Consider the following 18915-nt stretch of genomic DNA (forward strand, 5'->3'; position numbering starts at 1 on the left):
CCAAATTTGGAGTATTGTGTACAGTTCTGGTCACCAAATTATAGGAAAGATGTCAACAAAATTAGGTCTTTATTCTTTGGAGCATAGAAAGTGGAGGGGGGACTTGATAGAGGTATTTAAAGTTATGAGGGGGATAGATAGAGTTGATGTGGATAGGTTTTTTTCCATTGAGAGTAGGGGAGATTCAAACAAGTTGAGAGTTAGGGGGCAAAAGTTTTGGGTTAACACGAGGGGGAATTTCTTTACTCAGAGAGTGGTAGCTGTGTGGAACAAGCTTCCAGTAGAAGTGGTAGAGGCAGGTTTGATTTTGTCATTTAAAAAAAAATTGGATAGATATATGGACAGGAAAGGAATGGAGGGTTATGGGCTGAGTGCAGGTAGGTGGGAGTAGATGAGAGTACGTGTTCAGCACGGACTAGAAGGGCGGAGATGGCCTGTTTCCATGCTGTAATTGTTAGATGGTTATAATAAACACAAAGCCACTGTAATTGGACTGCCTGTAACCTATGGAAATGGCCTTAGGTTGAAATCACCTAAGATGTTGGCATTCATAGCAAAAGGATTTGAGTACAGGAGCAGGGAGGTTCTACTGCAGTTATACAAGGCCTTGGTGAGACCGCACCTAGAGTATTGTGTGCAGTTTTGGTCCCCTAATCTGAGGAAAGACATTCTTGCCATAGAGGGAGTACACAAAGAAGGTTTACCAGATTGATTCCTGGGATGGCAGGACTTTCATATGAAGAAAGACTGGATCGACTATGCTTATACTCACTGGAATTTAGAAGATTGAGGGGGGATCTTATTGAAACATATAAAATTCTAAAGGGATTGGACAGGCTAGATGCAGGAAGATTGTTTCTGATGTTGGGGAAGTCCAGAACGAGGGGTCACAGTTTAAGGATAAAGGGGAAGCCTTTTAGGACCGAGATGAGGAAAAACTTCTTCACACAGAGAGCGGTGAATCTGTGGAATTCTCTGCCACAGGAAACAGTTGAGGCCGGTTCATTGGCTATATTTAAGAGGAAGTTAGATATGGCCCTTGTGGCTAAAGGGATCAGGGGGTATGGAGAGAAAGCAGGTACAGGGTTCTGAGTTGGATGATCAGCCATGATCATACTGAATGGCGGTGCAGGCTTGAAGGGCCAAATGGCCTACTCCTGCACCTATTTTCTATGTTTCTAAGATCTTGAAGTTTGAACCTCTTGGCATATAAAATGTGCGCAACATTAAAAAAGCACTGGAGGGACTCAGCAGGTGAAGCACCAACAGTGGAGGAAATGAACGTTGATGTTTTAGACCAATGTCCTTCATCAGGACTGGAAAGAAAGAGGGCAGAATCCAGAATAGAAGAGGGAGGGGGAGGAATATAAGCTTGTTGGGTGATAGGTGATTCCAAATTATTGGGGAAGGTAGGAAGTTATGTGTATCATGGGGGTGGGGGGGGGGGGGGAGATTTTGCCAGAAACTGGGAGGTGATACGTGGAAGAGACAAAGGGTTGGAGAAGAAGGAATCTGATAGGAGAGAAGAGTAGACCATGGAATAAAAGAAAGGAGGTGTGGAACTAGAGGGATGATAGTGACGGTTATGGGAAGCCATGATGGCAGAGGAAAGGAGGGAGACAAGGTAAAGTCCAGAAGGATAGAAGTATATAGGGGTAGGGGGAGGGGTTACCTGAAGTTGGAGAAATAGATGTTGATGCTGTCAGATTGGAGACCACTACGACAGAGGCCTGTTGTGCTGATTCTTCCAGTATCTTAATATATTTCCGTAATTTTCTCCTATATTTACAGCATTTATATTTGCATCCAGAGTTACATATCTGGTTATTTTAATATGAAGTATTTCAATTTCAAATGGCTGTTAAATTTCTACATTAAAATGATATAGGCAAAGGGGTATTTAGTAGAGGCCTTGGAATGTATGCGGATCACTGGACTGGTTATCTTTTACCTGAACAGACTCTACATTCTCTCTTGATATAACAGCATTATCTTTAGAAGTGTGCGATAAATTCACATAACTTAATCCAACAAAACAGTTGCTTGCTATAAAAAAAGATATAAATACCTCCATCGTAATTCCTTTTTCTATATGCTTTTGATTTCTACAACAAAAGACCATAAGATATAAGAGCAGAATTAGGTCATTTGGTCCATCGAGTCTGCTTCGCCATTTCATCACAGCAGATCCAATTTTTCTCAGCCCCATTCACCTGCCTTCTCCTCATATCCTTTCATGCCCTGACCAATCAAGAATCTATCAGCTTCTACGTTAAATATAGCCTCCACAGCTGCCTGTGGCAAAGAATTTCACAGATTCACTACACTCTGGCTAAAGAAATTCCTCCTCATCTCAATTCTAAAAGGATGCCGCTCTTTTCTGAGACTGTGTCCTCTGGTCCTAGACTCTCAACCATAAGAAACATCCTCTCCACATCCACTCTATCAAGGTCTTTCAATTAGTTTACCCCTCATTCTTCTGAATTCTAGTGAATACAGGCCCAGAGTCATCAAATGCTCTTCATATGACAAACTCTTCAATCCTGGAATCATTTTCATGAACCTCCTTTGAACCCTGTCCAGTTTCAGCACATCCTTTCTAAGATAAGGAGCCCTAAACTGTTCACAATACTCCAAATTATGCCTCACCAGTGCTTTATAAAATCTCAACATTATATCCTTGCTTTTATATTCCAGTCCTCTTAAAATGAATGCTAACATTGCATTTGCCTTTCTCACCACAGAATCAACCTGCAAATTAACCTTTAGTGAATCCTGCACAAAAATTCCTAAGTCCCTTTGCGCGTCAGTTTTTAAAATATTTTCTCTCCATTTAGAAAATAGACAACCCTTTCATTTGTTCTACCACAGTGCATGGCCATATACTTCCCAACACTGTATTCCATTCTGCCTCTTCTTTGCCCATTCTCCTAATCTATCTAAATTCTTCTGGAGCCCCTCTACTTTCTCAAAACTACCCGCCCCTCCACCTATCTTCATATCGTCTGCAATCTTTGCAAAAAGCCAATTCTAACATAAAAGAATCAGTCCCAACACAGACCCCTGTGGAACACCACTAGTCACTGGGAGCAAACCAGAAAAGACTCCCTTTATTTCCATTCTTTGTCTCCTGTCAATCAGCCACTTAATAAACATGTTAATTCACCATTAGTTTAGCCACAGACCAGGTAAATCCAAATGGCCTATTGTTTTGTGTTCTTAGCAATACAAAGCAGAAATTTTCTTTAAATTTTTAATTGTTTAATTTGTTCTTAATAATATAATGAAAATTCACTTGAAGATATAACATATGCCATGGGTAGGAATTTAATCTAAAGGCACTTGACTGATCATAAAATGTTGCTGAGTTGAGTATAAGCTTGTGGCTAGTATTGTGAATTTGCTTTCATTATCTTCTGCACTTCAGGCTGATGAACCAATTGCTGATTATACAGCAATGGATGATATAATGCAAGGTAGGAAATTTTACTGATAGATTTATCAATATAGCTTATCAATTCAACTTACCGTAGATTCCGGACTACAGAGCGCACCTGATTAAAAGCCGCTGGCTCTAATTTTAGAAATAAAATCAATTTTTTACTTGTAAAGGCCGCACCGGATTTTAGGCTGCACCGGATTTTAGGCCGCACCGGATTTTCGGCCGCAGGTGTCCCACGTTGTAATATGAGATATTTACACAGAAAGATATTACACGTGAGGATTTTTTAACTTTTAATTAAATCCATATGGTAACAAAAACAAATACATATTGCAAATGCTTTTTTTCGAACCGTGCCCGTAACGCGGCTACTTTTAAATATACGTTGCGTATACTTCTTTACTGAACAACATTCCAATATCTCCTAACGACTGGTAAAAAATATATATACTGCAGCCTACCAGGAAAAGTTATTGATCGCCTTTAACTTAAAAGCAGCGTTTTTGCTCCGCCGCTCCCCCCCGCCGTCCCGTTTATCGCAAACGGCATTTAAAAGCAGCGTTTCGCTCGGGTCTAATGCCCCCTCCTTCCCGTTTATCGCAAACCGGTATCCCACAAGACGCGGCAAAACCAGGTGTGACGTCATAGCATCCCGCGATGTAGTACAGAAAACAAATATAGTTAAAACTCTTCTAACTTTAACTAGAAAATGAATTACTAAGCGAAAATATTATAAACTAAATAACTGCCATAAAGGCGGCACAATGCTTTTCTTCGAGTGTTTTCCATGTTGATGAGGGTGAGTACAAATGACTGATTTACAATAATTTAATTGTGAAAGTGCGCTTGATTTATCGTACAATTTCATTGGACCTCGGTGAACTACTCATCAATTTTATTGGTCTACTGTTACGAGGCAAAATGTTTTCGGCGGCATGAAAAAAAATAATGCATTAGCCGCACCGTATTAAAGGCCGCAAAGTTCAAAGCTGTTCAAAATGTGGGAAAAAAGTAGCGGCTTAAAATCCGGAATCTACGGTAATTTTCCATGTAATGTGAGCAATGACTTTTTCAGTGTAAGATTATAATCAATAAAGATCAAAGTAAATCTATTATTGATGTATGTACCCAACAGGATGGGTGACAACCAATCAACAAATATCAACAAGTTGTATAAATATAAAAAGAAAGAAAAAAATAACAATAAATAAGCAATAAATATTTTTAAAGTTATCATCTTGATATTAAAATTTAATAAAGAATAATAGTTAATTCCTTTTTTATTTTGTAAGTTGAGTTTTTTGATTTTATAACTTTTTAAATTGCAACTCTTAATTAATATGTCATTCTTTTTTCAGTGTGTATGCCTGAAGAAGGTTTTAAAGGTGAGTTTATAAAATTAAGTTTGTGGTTTAACACTGTAAATATTTCTGCAATCTTTTTTTCTTTTTAAGTCTTATTAATTTTCAAATACATAAGCATAATAACAATAGTAGTACAGAGAGATTGGGGTTACATTGTTGGTAAACAGTATATACGAGTAAAAGCTATAGATAACACAAATGTACTAAGCCTCCCAAACTCTTAATGTAATTAAACATGGTAGAAAAAAAATAAAAACATGTCAAAAAAAAACCCAAATTAAAAAAAAAACTAAACTAAACTAAGCTGGGCTATTATATTACATCAGATACAATCAATAATGTCAATAACTCCACTCCTCTATCCATATATTTAAGGTTAATAAAAAGGATTTGGAAAAGGTCAAGTTACATCCTATGGAAGTGTTGAATAAAGGGTCTCCAAGCTTCTTCAAACTTAACCGAAGGGTCAAAAGTGACACTTTTTGATTTTTTCTAAATTTAAACAAGATAAGAGTTGGAATGTTATGCTGAGGTTGTATAAGGCATTGGTGAGGCCGAATTTGGAGTATTGTGTGCAGTTTTGGTCATCGAATTACAGGAAGGATATTAATAAGGTTGAAAGAGTGCAGAGAAGGTTTACAAGGATGTTGCCGGGACTTGAGAAACTGAGTTACAGAGAAAGGTTGAATAGGTTAGGACTTTATTCCCTGGAGCGTAGAAGAATGAGGGTAGATTTGATAGAGGTATATAAAATTATGATGGGTATAGATAGAGTGAATGCAAGCAGGCTTTTTTCACTAAGGCTAGGGGAGAAAAAAACCAGAGGACATGGGTTAAGGGTGAAGGGGGGAAAGTCTAAAGGGAATATTTGGGGGGCTTCTTCACACAGAGTGGTGGGAGTGTGGAATGAGCTGCCAGATGAAGTGGTAAATGCGGGCTCACTTTTAACATTTAAGAAAAACTTGGACAGGTACATGGATGAGAGGTGTACGGAGGGATATGGTCCAGGTGCAGGTCAGTGGGACTAGGCAGAAAAGTGGTTCAGCACAGCCAAGAAGGGGCTGAAGGGCCTGTTTCTGTGCTGTAATGTTCTATGGTGCTATCGTTCTATATAGTTTAGGAAACCATTGGAATGTAGTAGGAGGATTAATCTCTTTCCTATTCATTAAAATGGATTTTCTAGCCATTAATGTAACAAATGCAATCATCCGACGAGCTGGAGAGGATAAATAACTATGCTTCACCATTGGTAAGCCAAGAATTGCAGTAATAGGATGAGGATATAAATCAATACTCAAAACTGTTGAAATAATATCAAAAATGTCTTTCCAATATTTCTCCAAAAGAGGGCAAGACCAGAACATATGAATCAAAGAAGCTACCTCAGAATGACATCTATCACTGACAGGATTTATATGAGAGTAAAAACGAGCCAGCTTGTCTTTAGACATGTGGGCCCTATGCCCAACCTTAAATTGAATCAACACATGTTTAGCACATATAGAGGAGGAGTTAACTAATTGGAGAATTTTCTCCCATTTCTCTATAGGTAAAGAAAGTTGAAGTTCCCTGTCCCATTCATTCTTAATTTTGTCTGATATACCTGGCTATATTTTCATAATAGTTGCTATTAATCATAAATAGTTGCTATTAAACCCTTCTGATAAGGGTTTAAACCTAAAGAATTTTCCATGATATCAGTTGGATATGAACTCGGAAAAGTATGTAACATATTATTCAAGAAGTTTCTAATTTGTAAGTATCTTTAAAAAAAAAATGGGACCTGGGCAGATTATATTTATTAGACAACTGTTCAAAAAACCTGCAACAATTATCCAAGAATAAGTCACGAAAACATGTTAAACCCTTCATTTTCCATACCAAAAAGGCTTGATCCATAAAAAGGGTTGAAAAAAGAAATTATATATAATAGGGCTTGATAGAATAAATTTGTTCAAGCCAAAATTCTTTACAAAATTGAAACCATATTCGTAGTGTATATTTAATTATTGAATTAACCATTTGTTTATTCAATTTAGAAAGAATAAAGGGAAGTGAGGTCTCTAAAATAGAAACTAATGAAAACCCTTGTACAGATTTACATTCAAGGTTTACCCATTGTGGACTTCGAATTACATCCAAATCCTGTGTTCAAAATATTAAATATCGGATATTAATTGCCCAGTAATAAAATCTTAAATTCGACAATGCCAAACCACCGTCCTTTTTAGACTTCTGTAAATATTTTTTACTTAACCTAGGATTTTTATTCTGAAATAAGTACGAAGAAATTTTAGAGTCAACGATATCAAAAAAGGATTCAGAAATAAAAATTGGTAGTGCTTGAAATAAGTATAAAAATTTAGGTAAAATAATCATCTTAATAGCATTGATTCGACCAATCAGTGATAAAGACAATGAGGACCATTTAGTAAGCAATTATTTAACCTGATCGTTTAAAGGTAAAAAATTTACCTTAAATACATCCTTAAGCTTCTTAGTAATTTTAACACCCAAATAAGTAAAATAATCTGTAACCAATCTGAATGGTAAATGTTTATAAATTGGAACCTGCATATTTAATGCGAAGAGTTCACTCTTACTAAGATTCAGTTTGCAGCCAGAAAAGCAACTAAACTGAGCAAGCAGAGATATAACTTCAGGAATGGATTTCTCAGGATTTGAAATATGTAGTAACAGGTGATCTGCATATAATGATAGCTTGTATGTCCCATTCCCATGGGTAATGCCAAATATATTGGGTGAGTCACGAGTAGCAATAACTAAAGGTTCCAAAGCAATATCGAATAATAAAGGGCTAAGAGGACAGCCACGAAACAACTGAAAAAAGGGAGATATCTTTAATTATTGATAAATACCGAAGCCGTAGGGGTATGGTATATCAATGTAATCCAAGATATAAATTTCGGACTAAAATTAAATTACTCAAGTGTACTGAGTGAATATGGCCATTCAACTCTGTCAAACGCTTTCTCCGCGTCCAGTGAAATGGCACATTCTGGAGTTCTAGATGAGGGAGTGTAAACTATATTAATTAATCTCCTAATATTAAAAGACAAATAATGATTTTTAATAAATCCAGTCTGGTCAACAGAGATCATGTGAAGCAATATATTTTCCAATCTAGTTGCCAATATTTTTGAAAAAATCTTGGAATCCACGTTCAGCAAGGATGAGGCACATTCATTATAGGATCTTTATCTTTTTTAAGAATTAGGGAAATAGAGGCTTCGTAAAAAGATTGCAGTAACTTACCTATGGTTAATATATCCTTAAAGATTTTACATAACCAAGGAGAAAGTATAGTAGAAAAGGATTTTAAAAATTCTACTGTGTAACCATCTGGACCAGGTGCTTTACCTGAATTCATCAAAAAAAAGCCTCCTTTATTTCTTCTTCCGTAATAGGTGCGTCTAATGTTAAACATTCATTGGGTGATAATTTTGGAATATTAATTTTCCTTAAAAATTCATACATTATAGTGGGGTCATCAGGAGATTCTGATTGATATAAAGAAATATAAAATTCTTGAAAAGATTTGTTTATCTCATCATGATCAACCATCAGAGTATCATCTTGTTTACGAATCTTGATAATCTGGTGTTTAACCGAAGCAGTTTTCAATTGATTAGCCAGTAACATTAACATTAACCATAACAACTTTCTTGTTAAAAAGTAAGCCAGTAATTAGCAAGAATCTACCATTCGGATCTGAAATTGTTTCATAATGAACAAATGAGGTTGAAGAGTCTATAAAAATAGAAACTCCTTTCACTTTAGCCTGAGAGTTCGAATGGCACTGTTGTCCCTTCCAAAACCTGAAGAAATGCTGATTATCCTCTTCCCTCACTTGAGTTTCTTGTGCAAAGATGATATTAGCATTCATTCCATGGAATACTTTAAAAAAAATTCCATTTAATCGGATGGTTTAAACCATTTGTATTCCAAGAAACAAAATGAATAATCTTATCCATGTTACATACTATATGGCATCAGCCATATAGTACGTAGAAGGTTAACCAGAATACAAACTCATGAACCCGGAAGAGGGAAAAAGGTTCAAAGAGGAACCGGAAGTTACGACACTTCGGACATTTTTGTAGTTTCCAGTCAGCCCAGTTGGAAAAATCTAAACCAAAAGTAGAAATACCCTCTATCCCCACCCACAAAAGCCTGAAAATAAGCCAAAGATCAGCCTGAAAGCAATCTAATACTAAATCTAACCCCATCTTTCCTGAAGGCAGCCCAAAAGATATATATTCAAAAAAGTAAAAAAGATTACCATTAAGGAGTGGGGAAAAAAATACAACGGTTAGTAAAAAAGTTTTTTTTTTAACTAAAAATTTAGAACATAAAACAGAGTGTCATTGTACTAATATTTCAAAAAAACAAGCACCGAATCATATTGTTAGTTATTTTCAAACACAAACGATTGAAAATGACGTATCAAAAAAATAAGGTTTTATGGGAAGAAGAAGGCAGAACGACATCTTGGAAAAAACCCCCAAAAAAACTGAATACTTCCCGTAAAAATTTCAAAGAAAGAAGAATCAAACACCAAATCCTTTACTTAGTTACTTTCAGAATCAAAAGATAAAAAGTAAAAAGAGCAGAATCACTAAAAGAAAAAGAGAGCTTTTATCCAGACATACGAGAAATACTTACACTATAGACCGAAAGCAAAGACCCTCAAATTATAAAGGCCCAGATATATAAGCTAATTATTAGCTTAAAAAACAAATAAAAACAGATGATGAAAAATACGGTACGTTAATTAATCCATAACAGACAAACACTGATCCTCGAGAAATCTTTGAGCTTCACTTGGAGAATTAAACAATTGACGAGAATTATCAGAAAGGACAACTCTCAAATGTGCTGGAAACAACAGAGCTTGTTTAAAACCTTTTCGATGGAATTCAGACATCATGGATTTAAAAGACATCCATTCCCTCAGAACTTCAGGACTAAAATCTTCGACGATACGAAATTTGAAACTTTGAAAATCAATCATACCCTTCTGCCGGGCAATTCGAATCAAATGATCCTTGATATGAGCATAATTGAGACGAAGAACAATTGGCTTTGGCTTAGCATCACTGGAAGGTTTAGGACGAAGAGTGCGATGGGCACGATCGATCAATGGGGGGGCATCCAAATCTTTTGAACCAAACACATCCATTAGAAATTGAGAAAAGTATTCAATAGGATCACCCCTCTCGATGTCTTCAGGAAGCCTGATTATCCGCAGGTTCTGTCTCTGGGATCGATTTGCAAGGTCAATAATTTTGGATTTATAACGTTCCAACAATTGAGAGGTCGAAGATATATTTTGTTCCAAAGTTTCAATCCTTCGATCTCTCTGGTGAGTGGCTTCATCAAGTTTTGAAATTCTTGCTTGTTGTAGTTCAAATTCACATCTAAATGATTTGATACTGTCTTCAACCATCTTTAAAACTCCTTCAAACGTGGTGAATCTTTGGCTGAGAATTTCATCTAGAAGCTTCGACATTGTTTCAAAAGTTAGAGGGACTTGTTTGGATGATTTTTCCCGTTGCCGTCGGGATCTTTCCCGTCTTTAGCTTCTCGTGCTCTGGTATACATTTCCAGCAAATTAAAATCAAAGCTCAAAAAATATATCTGTATATAAACCCTTTAGTGTAGGTAAAAATAAAGTAATTAAGGGTGATTATGGGTAAAAGAAGTAAAAGGAATGGAGCGAAGCCAAAGTGTGCCTTACGCCATGAGCGCCTCCTGGAGAATCAATATTTCTGCAATCTCATTTTTTTGTGGTACACAATACCCTAAATAGTAGTAAATGATTTGACAAGAGTCAGTACCCCCAGTAAATGATTTTTTTAAAAATTTGAATTATTAGCCCAAGCAGTGATATTTTGCCTGCTATCAGTAATGCTATAGCAAGTTTGGATGTTGCTTGCCTAGATTATTAGACACACCTCTTTTTCACTCTTTTTTGTTGGTAGAGTGAAGGAGATATGTTTTAAGCATAATCACTTGACTCTTAATGACATTATTTGACTGGTCATGAAGAATTGTTAAACAGTCGCATGGTTGTTGTTGCAGGTACTGGGCTGTTGGGCCACTGAAATGATGTCACCTGCTTGCTGAAGATAACTGAATGGAAGTTGGAAGTGGGAAAAGTATGTGGGTAAAATCACTTGGACATTGCACTGGGCATATGCACACTGACTTGGTTTATACTTTTAAAAAGAAATGACCAGTCTTTAAATTTGCTTGCAACTCCTGCCTTTATATGCAATAGTGCAGTGTCTTGAATGTGACTCAAGGGGCAATAGAGGAAAGTAAATCACTTAATATGCTGCCTTGGCATATGATGGTGGCCAGATAATTGACTAATATCAGGGGAAAGATGTTCCTCCCAGTTCACTGTGTCTAAAAATGTGTTTGAAACATAAGTGGTTTCTTGATGGCTAATGTATCCAAGCAGCTTGAAGTAAAGTTCCCGCCATGGGCACTTATAACTGTTGGTTTTTGTTATTGGCCACTTGACCAGTAATAATTTTTTTTGTGTGATCCTACCACACAATTGATTTTGCTTAGAATGACACACCAAATTGACCTTAAAATTGTGTAATATTGAGTTAATTTCTGTAACAAATATCAGATTAACACATCAGAGTTGCATTTCAAATGTGTAATATGCAAAAATAAGATGAATAGGTTTAATATTCTACAAGTATGAAAGAGATCCTCACATTTGCAACTTAAGCTGTGTACACAGTGAAGTAGTTGCCTGCATTATTACATAAGTAATGTCTCCTAATGTGTTCAAGTAATATTGTACTAGGACCACTGAAGTGCTGTAAATAAATGCAACGCTTCCTGATTTAATACATTTTACTGTTTTGTTTTCTTTTGATACAACATTTGCTTGAAAAGGAATTGAATGTGTGCTACAGTGGGTTTTTTTTTCCAAATCCTGTTAAAAGGGTTGTGCAAACTGCGTTTATTGTAGAAATGCTGTGGTAAGAATGACAAATCCACTAGAATTGTTATATTACTTAACTTTACTGTAATAAAATAAAAGAACAGATGGTTACAGAAAATGTGATTTATTTTTCAAGGTTAAGCCTGAAGGTGTTGAGGCACTGACCAGACCCGCCTATATATTTTAATAGTGGATGTATTGAGTAAATAATGTATAAAAGCAATGTTTAGTATAAACATAGAGAAAACTCTGAGCAACACACTTTGTATCCAAATTACTGTTCAAAATTCAGTGCCGTTGGCTTGTCTTCGTCTCTCAGTGGGCATTTATGTAAACAATTTTGTATTACAGATACAAATGTTAAGTTTGTACTGGTAGGCTGATTTGTTAATTATAGTCAAAGATCAGCCTGATGGTAAATAGTTCTGGAGTCATGAAGGCCCATTTCAGATAAAAGTTCATACACTAAAAAAGATTACGAAAAGAGTAATAAATAGGCAAAAAATGTAGTTGGAAATGACAAATAAAAACAGGAAAATGCAGAGCAGATTGAGCAGCAACTGCACAGAGGGAAATAGTGGATGTTTCAGATTGAAGCCCTTTCATTGGAACCAGTCCCCATCGTTGGCAGTCTGAACAGATAGTTCCTTCCCACCACACTTTTCCCATTCAAACTTCCCATGCACATGCAAGAGATGGAAGATCATGTCTTTCTCCATTGGTCACTGTTCCAGGTGATCATCAATTTGTATTGCAGCTACTTTAAACTGCTGCATGTACGCTAATTACAATTCCTTCCTTAAACTGTAGAGATCAGAAATAGTCTGGATGATTATTTCACTAAACATAGTCAACATGTGTGACCATGAGCATCCACTCATGTTCTGATTTAAATCCCTCTCCTGATACCTCTTTGTCTTCTGCTTCTAGCATGTTTAATTAAGTTCAACAGAAGCTTGAGAATCAGCACTTAATCTTTCAGTGAAGCATTTGGCATCTTTAGGGACGCACCATCGATTTCCACAATTTCTCATAATAGCTTCTCTTTTTTTGTGAACATAGATGCTGGTAATTGTTTAGCTATTGTCATTTGCAGTGACTCCAGATCCAAATTGCATTGCCTGTCCTAAGTTCCCTCACCCCATTTACACTCCATCCACCTCTATTCTTCCTTTTTCCCCGACTTCCTGAAAAATTTACTATGTTTTCTTCCCAAAGGTTTGGGAAGATCTAAGTGATGGCATCATATTTTGCTTTTCAGCTGCCCAGAATCTATGTGCATGGATGAGTTGGATGTTTATAATTCATCATATTTCTGAAATATCTTTGATATATCGCAATAGCTCTCCCCTACGATGTGGGAGCACTAGACTGACAGTAAATAATGTTGCGGAAAATATATTTTTTTATTGCTTTAGCCACCTGAGCACAATATCATGAACAACAGTTTATAACCCTGGGGAATTCTCCTCAGTGCCGTGGAACTGCCTTAGACTCGTTTTATCACACAATAGACTGCCTATTCTCTTGCTATACTCACTGAATCCTACTCTTTTGCACATAACAAGGATGTGCTGGCAAAAACCTGGCTAATATTTAACATTTAATGTGATAACCTCTATGTGTTTTGTTAGTAGGTTCAGTTGGGACTCAGCATGATATACTTCTAGTAAGTATGACAACATGTGTCTCAGATCTGCACCTTTCAAAACAACTTCCAACTCCCAGATGTTCACCAAGATCTGTAAACAACTGAAAATCAAGATGCCTCTCATTACAAATTATTGTGACTTTTCTTTAAAGGTAGTAATAACATCTGTCTTGAATATTGTAAGTTATGAAAGGAAAGAAATGGTTGTGTTGGTAAAATTTAATTAGAATCTTGGCAGCCAAGCTATCAAATCACATGTGCTTGTTACTTATATTGAAATCATTGCATCTTTCAGAAATGGAGGATCTGTTATTACTTAAGAAATACCAAAAGAGCAAGATTAGCTGACTCAGCCCCTCCAGCCTGTCCTCAGTATGATCATTTCTGATCTACACCGGCAGCTGGATTGTTAAAGTGTGGAGTGACTGAGGACAGCTTAGGGAAGTCAAGAGGATAAGGAAGCAAGAAATAAATGAAAGCAAGTAGGAACTGGAGGAGAGGGCACACTAGGGAAGGCAGTTGGCAGAAGTAGGGAGGTTGAAGGAGTGTGTTCCAAAAGTTGGGGAGATGGGGGTAGGACAAGAAAAAGACCGAGGTTGTTGAAACTAGTGTGTATATGAAGCCTTTCATACAAGATGGGAATCCTCAGGTGAGATGTAGTTCCTGAGAACAAAATTCTTCTTTGTTGAATGACCTGAAATCTGAGGAAATTTTGGCATTGATGGCTTATTTATTTTGTGAAATATGACATTAGATTAAGCTTGTAAAATCAGAATCAGGTTTAACATCACCAGCATGTGATGTGGAATTTGTTAATTTAGCAGCAGCAGTTCAATGCAATACGTAATATAGAAGGAAAAAAATAGCAGTAAGTAAATCAATTACACTATATGTATATTGAATAGATTAAAAATCATACAAAAAACAGAAATTCTATGTATTAAAAAAGTGAGGTAGTGTCCAAGGATTCAATATCCATTTAAGAATCAGATGGCAGAAGGGCAGAAGCAGTTCCTGAATCACTGAGTGTGTCCCTTCAGCCTTCTGAACGTCCTACCTGATGTTAACAGCGAGGAAAGGGCATGCCCTGGGCGCTGGATGCTGCCTTTCTGAGACACCGCTCCTTGAAGATGTTCTAGGTACTTTGTAGGCTAGTACCTAAGGTGGAGCGGCCTAAATTTACAACCATCTGCAGCTTCTTACAGTCCTGTGCAGTAGCCTGCAGCCCCCCCACCCCCATACCGGACAATGATGCAGCCTGTCGGAATGCTCTCCATGGTACAACTATAGAAGTTTTTGAGTTGAGTGTATTTGTTAACATACCAAATCTCTTCAATCTCCCAATAAAGTATAGTCACTGTCTTGCCTTCTTTATAACTGCATCAATATGTTGGGACCATGTTAGATCCTCAGAGATCTTGACACCCAGGAACTTGAAGCTGCTCACTCTCTCCACTTCTGATCCCTCTAAGAGGATTGGTATGTGTTCATTAATCTTACCCTTCCTAAAGTCCACAATCAGCTCTTTCATCTTTCTGATGTTGAGTGCCAGGTTGTTGCTGTGGCACCACTCCACTAGTTGGCATATCTCACTCCTGTATGCCCTCTCATCACCACCTGAGATTCTACCAACAGTGGTTGTATCGTCAGTAAATTTATAGATGGTATTTGAGCTCTGCCTAGCCACACAGTCATGTGTATATAGAGAGCAGAGCAGTGGGCTAAGCACACACCCCTGAGGTGCACCAGTGTTGATCATCAGTGAGGAGGATATGTTATCACCAATCTACACAGACTGTGGTCTTCCGGTTAGGAAGTCGATCCAGTTGCAGAGGGAGGTACAGAGGCCCAGGTTTTGCAGTGTCTCTATCAGGATTGTGGGAATGATGGTATTAAATGCTGAGTTATAGTCAATGAACAGCGTCTTGACATAGGTGTTTGTATTGTCAAGGTGGTCTAAAATAATAAGACCACTCAAGATCCTTTATGTAAAGCTGGATCCCATTTTCTTAATGTATCTTTCTAGAATGCTGATATCGAAAGTTATTTCAACAACAAAGTCTATTTAGAAATGAAAGTCAAGAAAGGATGATCCATTTATTTTGTACGTTCAAGTTACAAATGAGTATTTTGATCCCAGTACACATACTTGCTACCACATTATTACCAAAGAGGTCAGTAGAAGCAAGACACTGGGTTGACATTCCCATAATTCCAATTAGCAAGAGGGCACTTTGCACATGCTGTGTGCCATAACCAGATCGTATTTGGGGTTTTGCAGTAAATGTTCACATAACACAAGTTACTTCAGTAATATTCAAACAGAACCCCATTCTGCCATCCAGTTATACAGATACTCTTTTACACTTTTTAACATGTCCCATTCAAAGGAACTTTATATACCTGTTTTAGATTGTTTCTTATTTTTTTTAAACAGTTAAATCTTCCCAGATTCTACTTATACGCATTAGAGTATCCCAGTTTTTATGTTAATTATGGAAATAGGACCATTAAATCAAGCTAAGGAAAGGCCATCTCCCAACGCCCTCCCCCCCACCCCATCCTCACCACAGTCTACAGGGGTTGTATTGAGAACATCCTAAGCAGCTGCATCACTGCCTGGTTCGGAAATTGCATCATCTCGGATCACAAGACCCTGCAGCGGATAGTGAGGTCAGCTGAGAAGATCATCGGGGTCTCTCTTCCTGCCATTACAAACTCTTCTCCCTCCTGCCATCTGGGAAAAGGCACCGAAGCATTCAGGCTCTAACGACTAGACTATGTAACAGTTTCTTCCCCCGAGCTATCAGACTCCTCAGTACCCAGAGTCTGGACTGACACCAACTTACTGCCCTCTACTGTGCCTATTGTCTTGTTTATTATTTATTGTAATGCCTGCACTGTTTTGTGCACTTTATGCAGTCCTGGATAGGTCTGTAGTCTAGTGTAGTTTTTGTGTTTTATGTAGTTCAGTGTAATTTCTGTATTGTTTCATGTAGCACCATGGTCCTGAAAAACATCTCATTTTTACTGTGTACTGTACCAGCAGGTATGGTCGAAATGACAATAAAAAGTGACTTGATGTGTCAACTTTATTACAGTGATTCCATCTCCTATTATTTGAGAGGATTGAAACCAGTAAAGGAAACCCAACTAATTGGGTCCTCTCTAAGCCTTGGCATTTGGACTCATCAAGAATTTCCTAGGACTCCCTCATTGGGCTTCAGATGCCACTATAAAAAGCATGAGCTAGCATCTCTGGATTCTCACCTCGTTTTTCAACTAAAATCCTTGGGAACATTTGAATTTTTCATAATCTTGATCTCACATAGTCAGTCCATTAGACTATAAGAAAATGAAATGACTTGTCACATCTCCTTCCAGGACATCAAGAGCAAAGATCCTTCTCTGTCGCTGTTCTACAGTGTTTCCCATGTTCATTAACTGATTCTGGTCTCATCACTTCTGACTTATTATTGTTTATTTCCTGACTTGTCTTCCGAATCTTTTATTCTGATCCACCTATTTTGTTTACAGTCCACCACTTCAGCCTCAACTGAGGGAGAACTTGCATTAAAAAGGAAGATCCTGGATGAAACAATTGCAAAGAAATAAAATCACATTGAGCTACAGCATTTTTATCAAACCCATGTGATGTGGAATAGATATCAGAGTAGAGAGCAAAAGTGATTATTTATGGATAAAATCAACCATTAGGCAGGATTAGGCCTGGCAGCTTCTGTCATAATCCACATTGGTTCATTTGGCGTTTATCAGTATTAGATCTGCTCCTGACATAGACTGGAGCTGGTCAATAGTGAAAGAAGGGACAGAATACTCTTAACAGAGATGCCCTTTAAAAGATTAAGCTGCTAAAAACAGAAGATCTCTCAGTGAAACTCCAGAACTCATAGCAGTTTGCTCATTTACCTCTAGTCCTGGGAGTAGTTTTTAATTGGAAGACATGAGCTAAGCATCATGTGCCACAGGAGGTGGTGTATTGCAGTAAGAGCCACAAATGTGCACCTATGGAACATTATTAGAGATACAAAATTCTACTCAGACTTCCTAAGAATAATGTCTACGCAGGCTCCAGTATTCAAAGGCTGCCATTACTGAGATATATAACATTTTCCAGGACAACTCTAGCCATAGATGTAGACCTCAGTTGCTCTTGCTATAGAGGTCACTTTCAACTCTGGCCTTCATTTGGTCCAGGTGATCACAGCAAATCTCTGGCATTTGGTCTCAGTTTGGTGCTCCTGGGAGCACAGGAGAAGTTACTCACACTCTTTACCTAAGGAGGCAAGTCTTTGTTGACTGACCTCAGAGTTATTGAAGTGGAAGTTTCTAGCATGGCTCGTTTCACCTTAGGTCTATTCTGTGATCAATGGCCCTTATTTTGGAGTGCAAGTTCATAGCTCCATGAAAATGGCAACACAAATGGATAGGGTGGTAAAGAAGCTGTCTTTCATCAAAGATTCAAAGTACATTTATTATCAAAGAATGTATAAATTATACAACTGTGAGATTTGTTTGCTCACATTAAGCTGCAAAGCAAGAAACCCGAAAGAACCCAATTAAAGATAAGAATAAAAATAAAAGACCAACACCCAATGTGCAAGAGAAAAAAAAACAAATCATGCAAACAGTTGAAGCAAACAACAACAATCAAACCAAAATTGAGTCCTCAGATCTGAATCCTGGAGTGGGTCCAAAGCCGCACTTACAGTTCATCAATATTAGCAGGCACAGAGCACAGATGCCAGGGCAGTCTTCATAGCATCAGCACCATGGAGAGAGGAGTGATCATCATGGAGAATGAGCAAAATCGGCTCCTGTCCTGGACTCAAAACACTTGCCTTTTCAGTCTCTTTGAATTGACCAAACAATGGAACTGTGAAAGATGCCGGCGCCCTGGATGGAGAAATGAATATCGAGCGAGCAAGTGAAATTGGCTCTTGCCTCAGATTTGGGCTGCCATTTAAATTGATCAGTGTATCATTCCTTGCACTCGGACCCAGGTGCCACTGCAGTGAAAGGCTCTGGGCCTGAACCACACTGCCCGGCAACTTGCTCCCGGCCCAGCCTCAAGGTCTTCAAATCGGCTCGGTGCCAGCTCTACAGACACAGTCTCCTCTGCCCAGACCCCATGCCCGCTTGATCGAACCTCATGCCTGGGCATCGGAACTCCATCTATAACGATTCTGTAACACACCATCTCGGCTCATCCCCGGAACTCACCTCGCCATCACTCACCCCCTTCACTGTTTGTGGTGATAATTTAACACAATTTACCTCAGAAAAGGTATTTTTAGTGATTTTTTTTTCAGATTTCTTAAATTTTTGGCTACCAGAAAGCTGTCGCACACTGTAAGTTGAATCAGGGCATTGAGTATAAAAGTTTGGATAAGCCACATTTGGAATTATGTAAGGTTTTCTGGTCACTGCATTACTGGAAGGTGTA

General features: G+C 37.7%; 1 protein-coding gene across 1 annotated transcript in view; it reads left to right on the plus strand.

The window, feature by feature from the left end:
* The window catches only part of usp48 (ubiquitin specific peptidase 48), a 249502-nt gene extending 237798 nt beyond the window's left edge, over window positions 1–11704 (plus strand). The window contains exons 25-27 of the mRNA XM_073031653.1: window positions 3428–3476; window positions 4801–4827; window positions 10912–11704. Of these exons, the coding sequence (XP_072887754.1) occupies window positions 3428–3476; window positions 4801–4827; window positions 10912–10934 (99 nt within the window). The 3' untranslated portion in view covers window positions 10935–11704. The remainder of the gene's footprint in view (window positions 1–3427; window positions 3477–4800; window positions 4828–10911) is intronic.
* Window positions 11705–18915: the final 7211 nt, after the last annotated feature.

Source organism: Hemitrygon akajei, chromosome 29 (assembly GCF_048418815.1).
Source record: "Hemitrygon akajei chromosome 29, sHemAka1.3, whole genome shotgun sequence".
NCBI classification, from domain to species: domain Eukaryota; kingdom Metazoa; phylum Chordata; class Chondrichthyes; order Myliobatiformes; family Dasyatidae; genus Hemitrygon; species Hemitrygon akajei.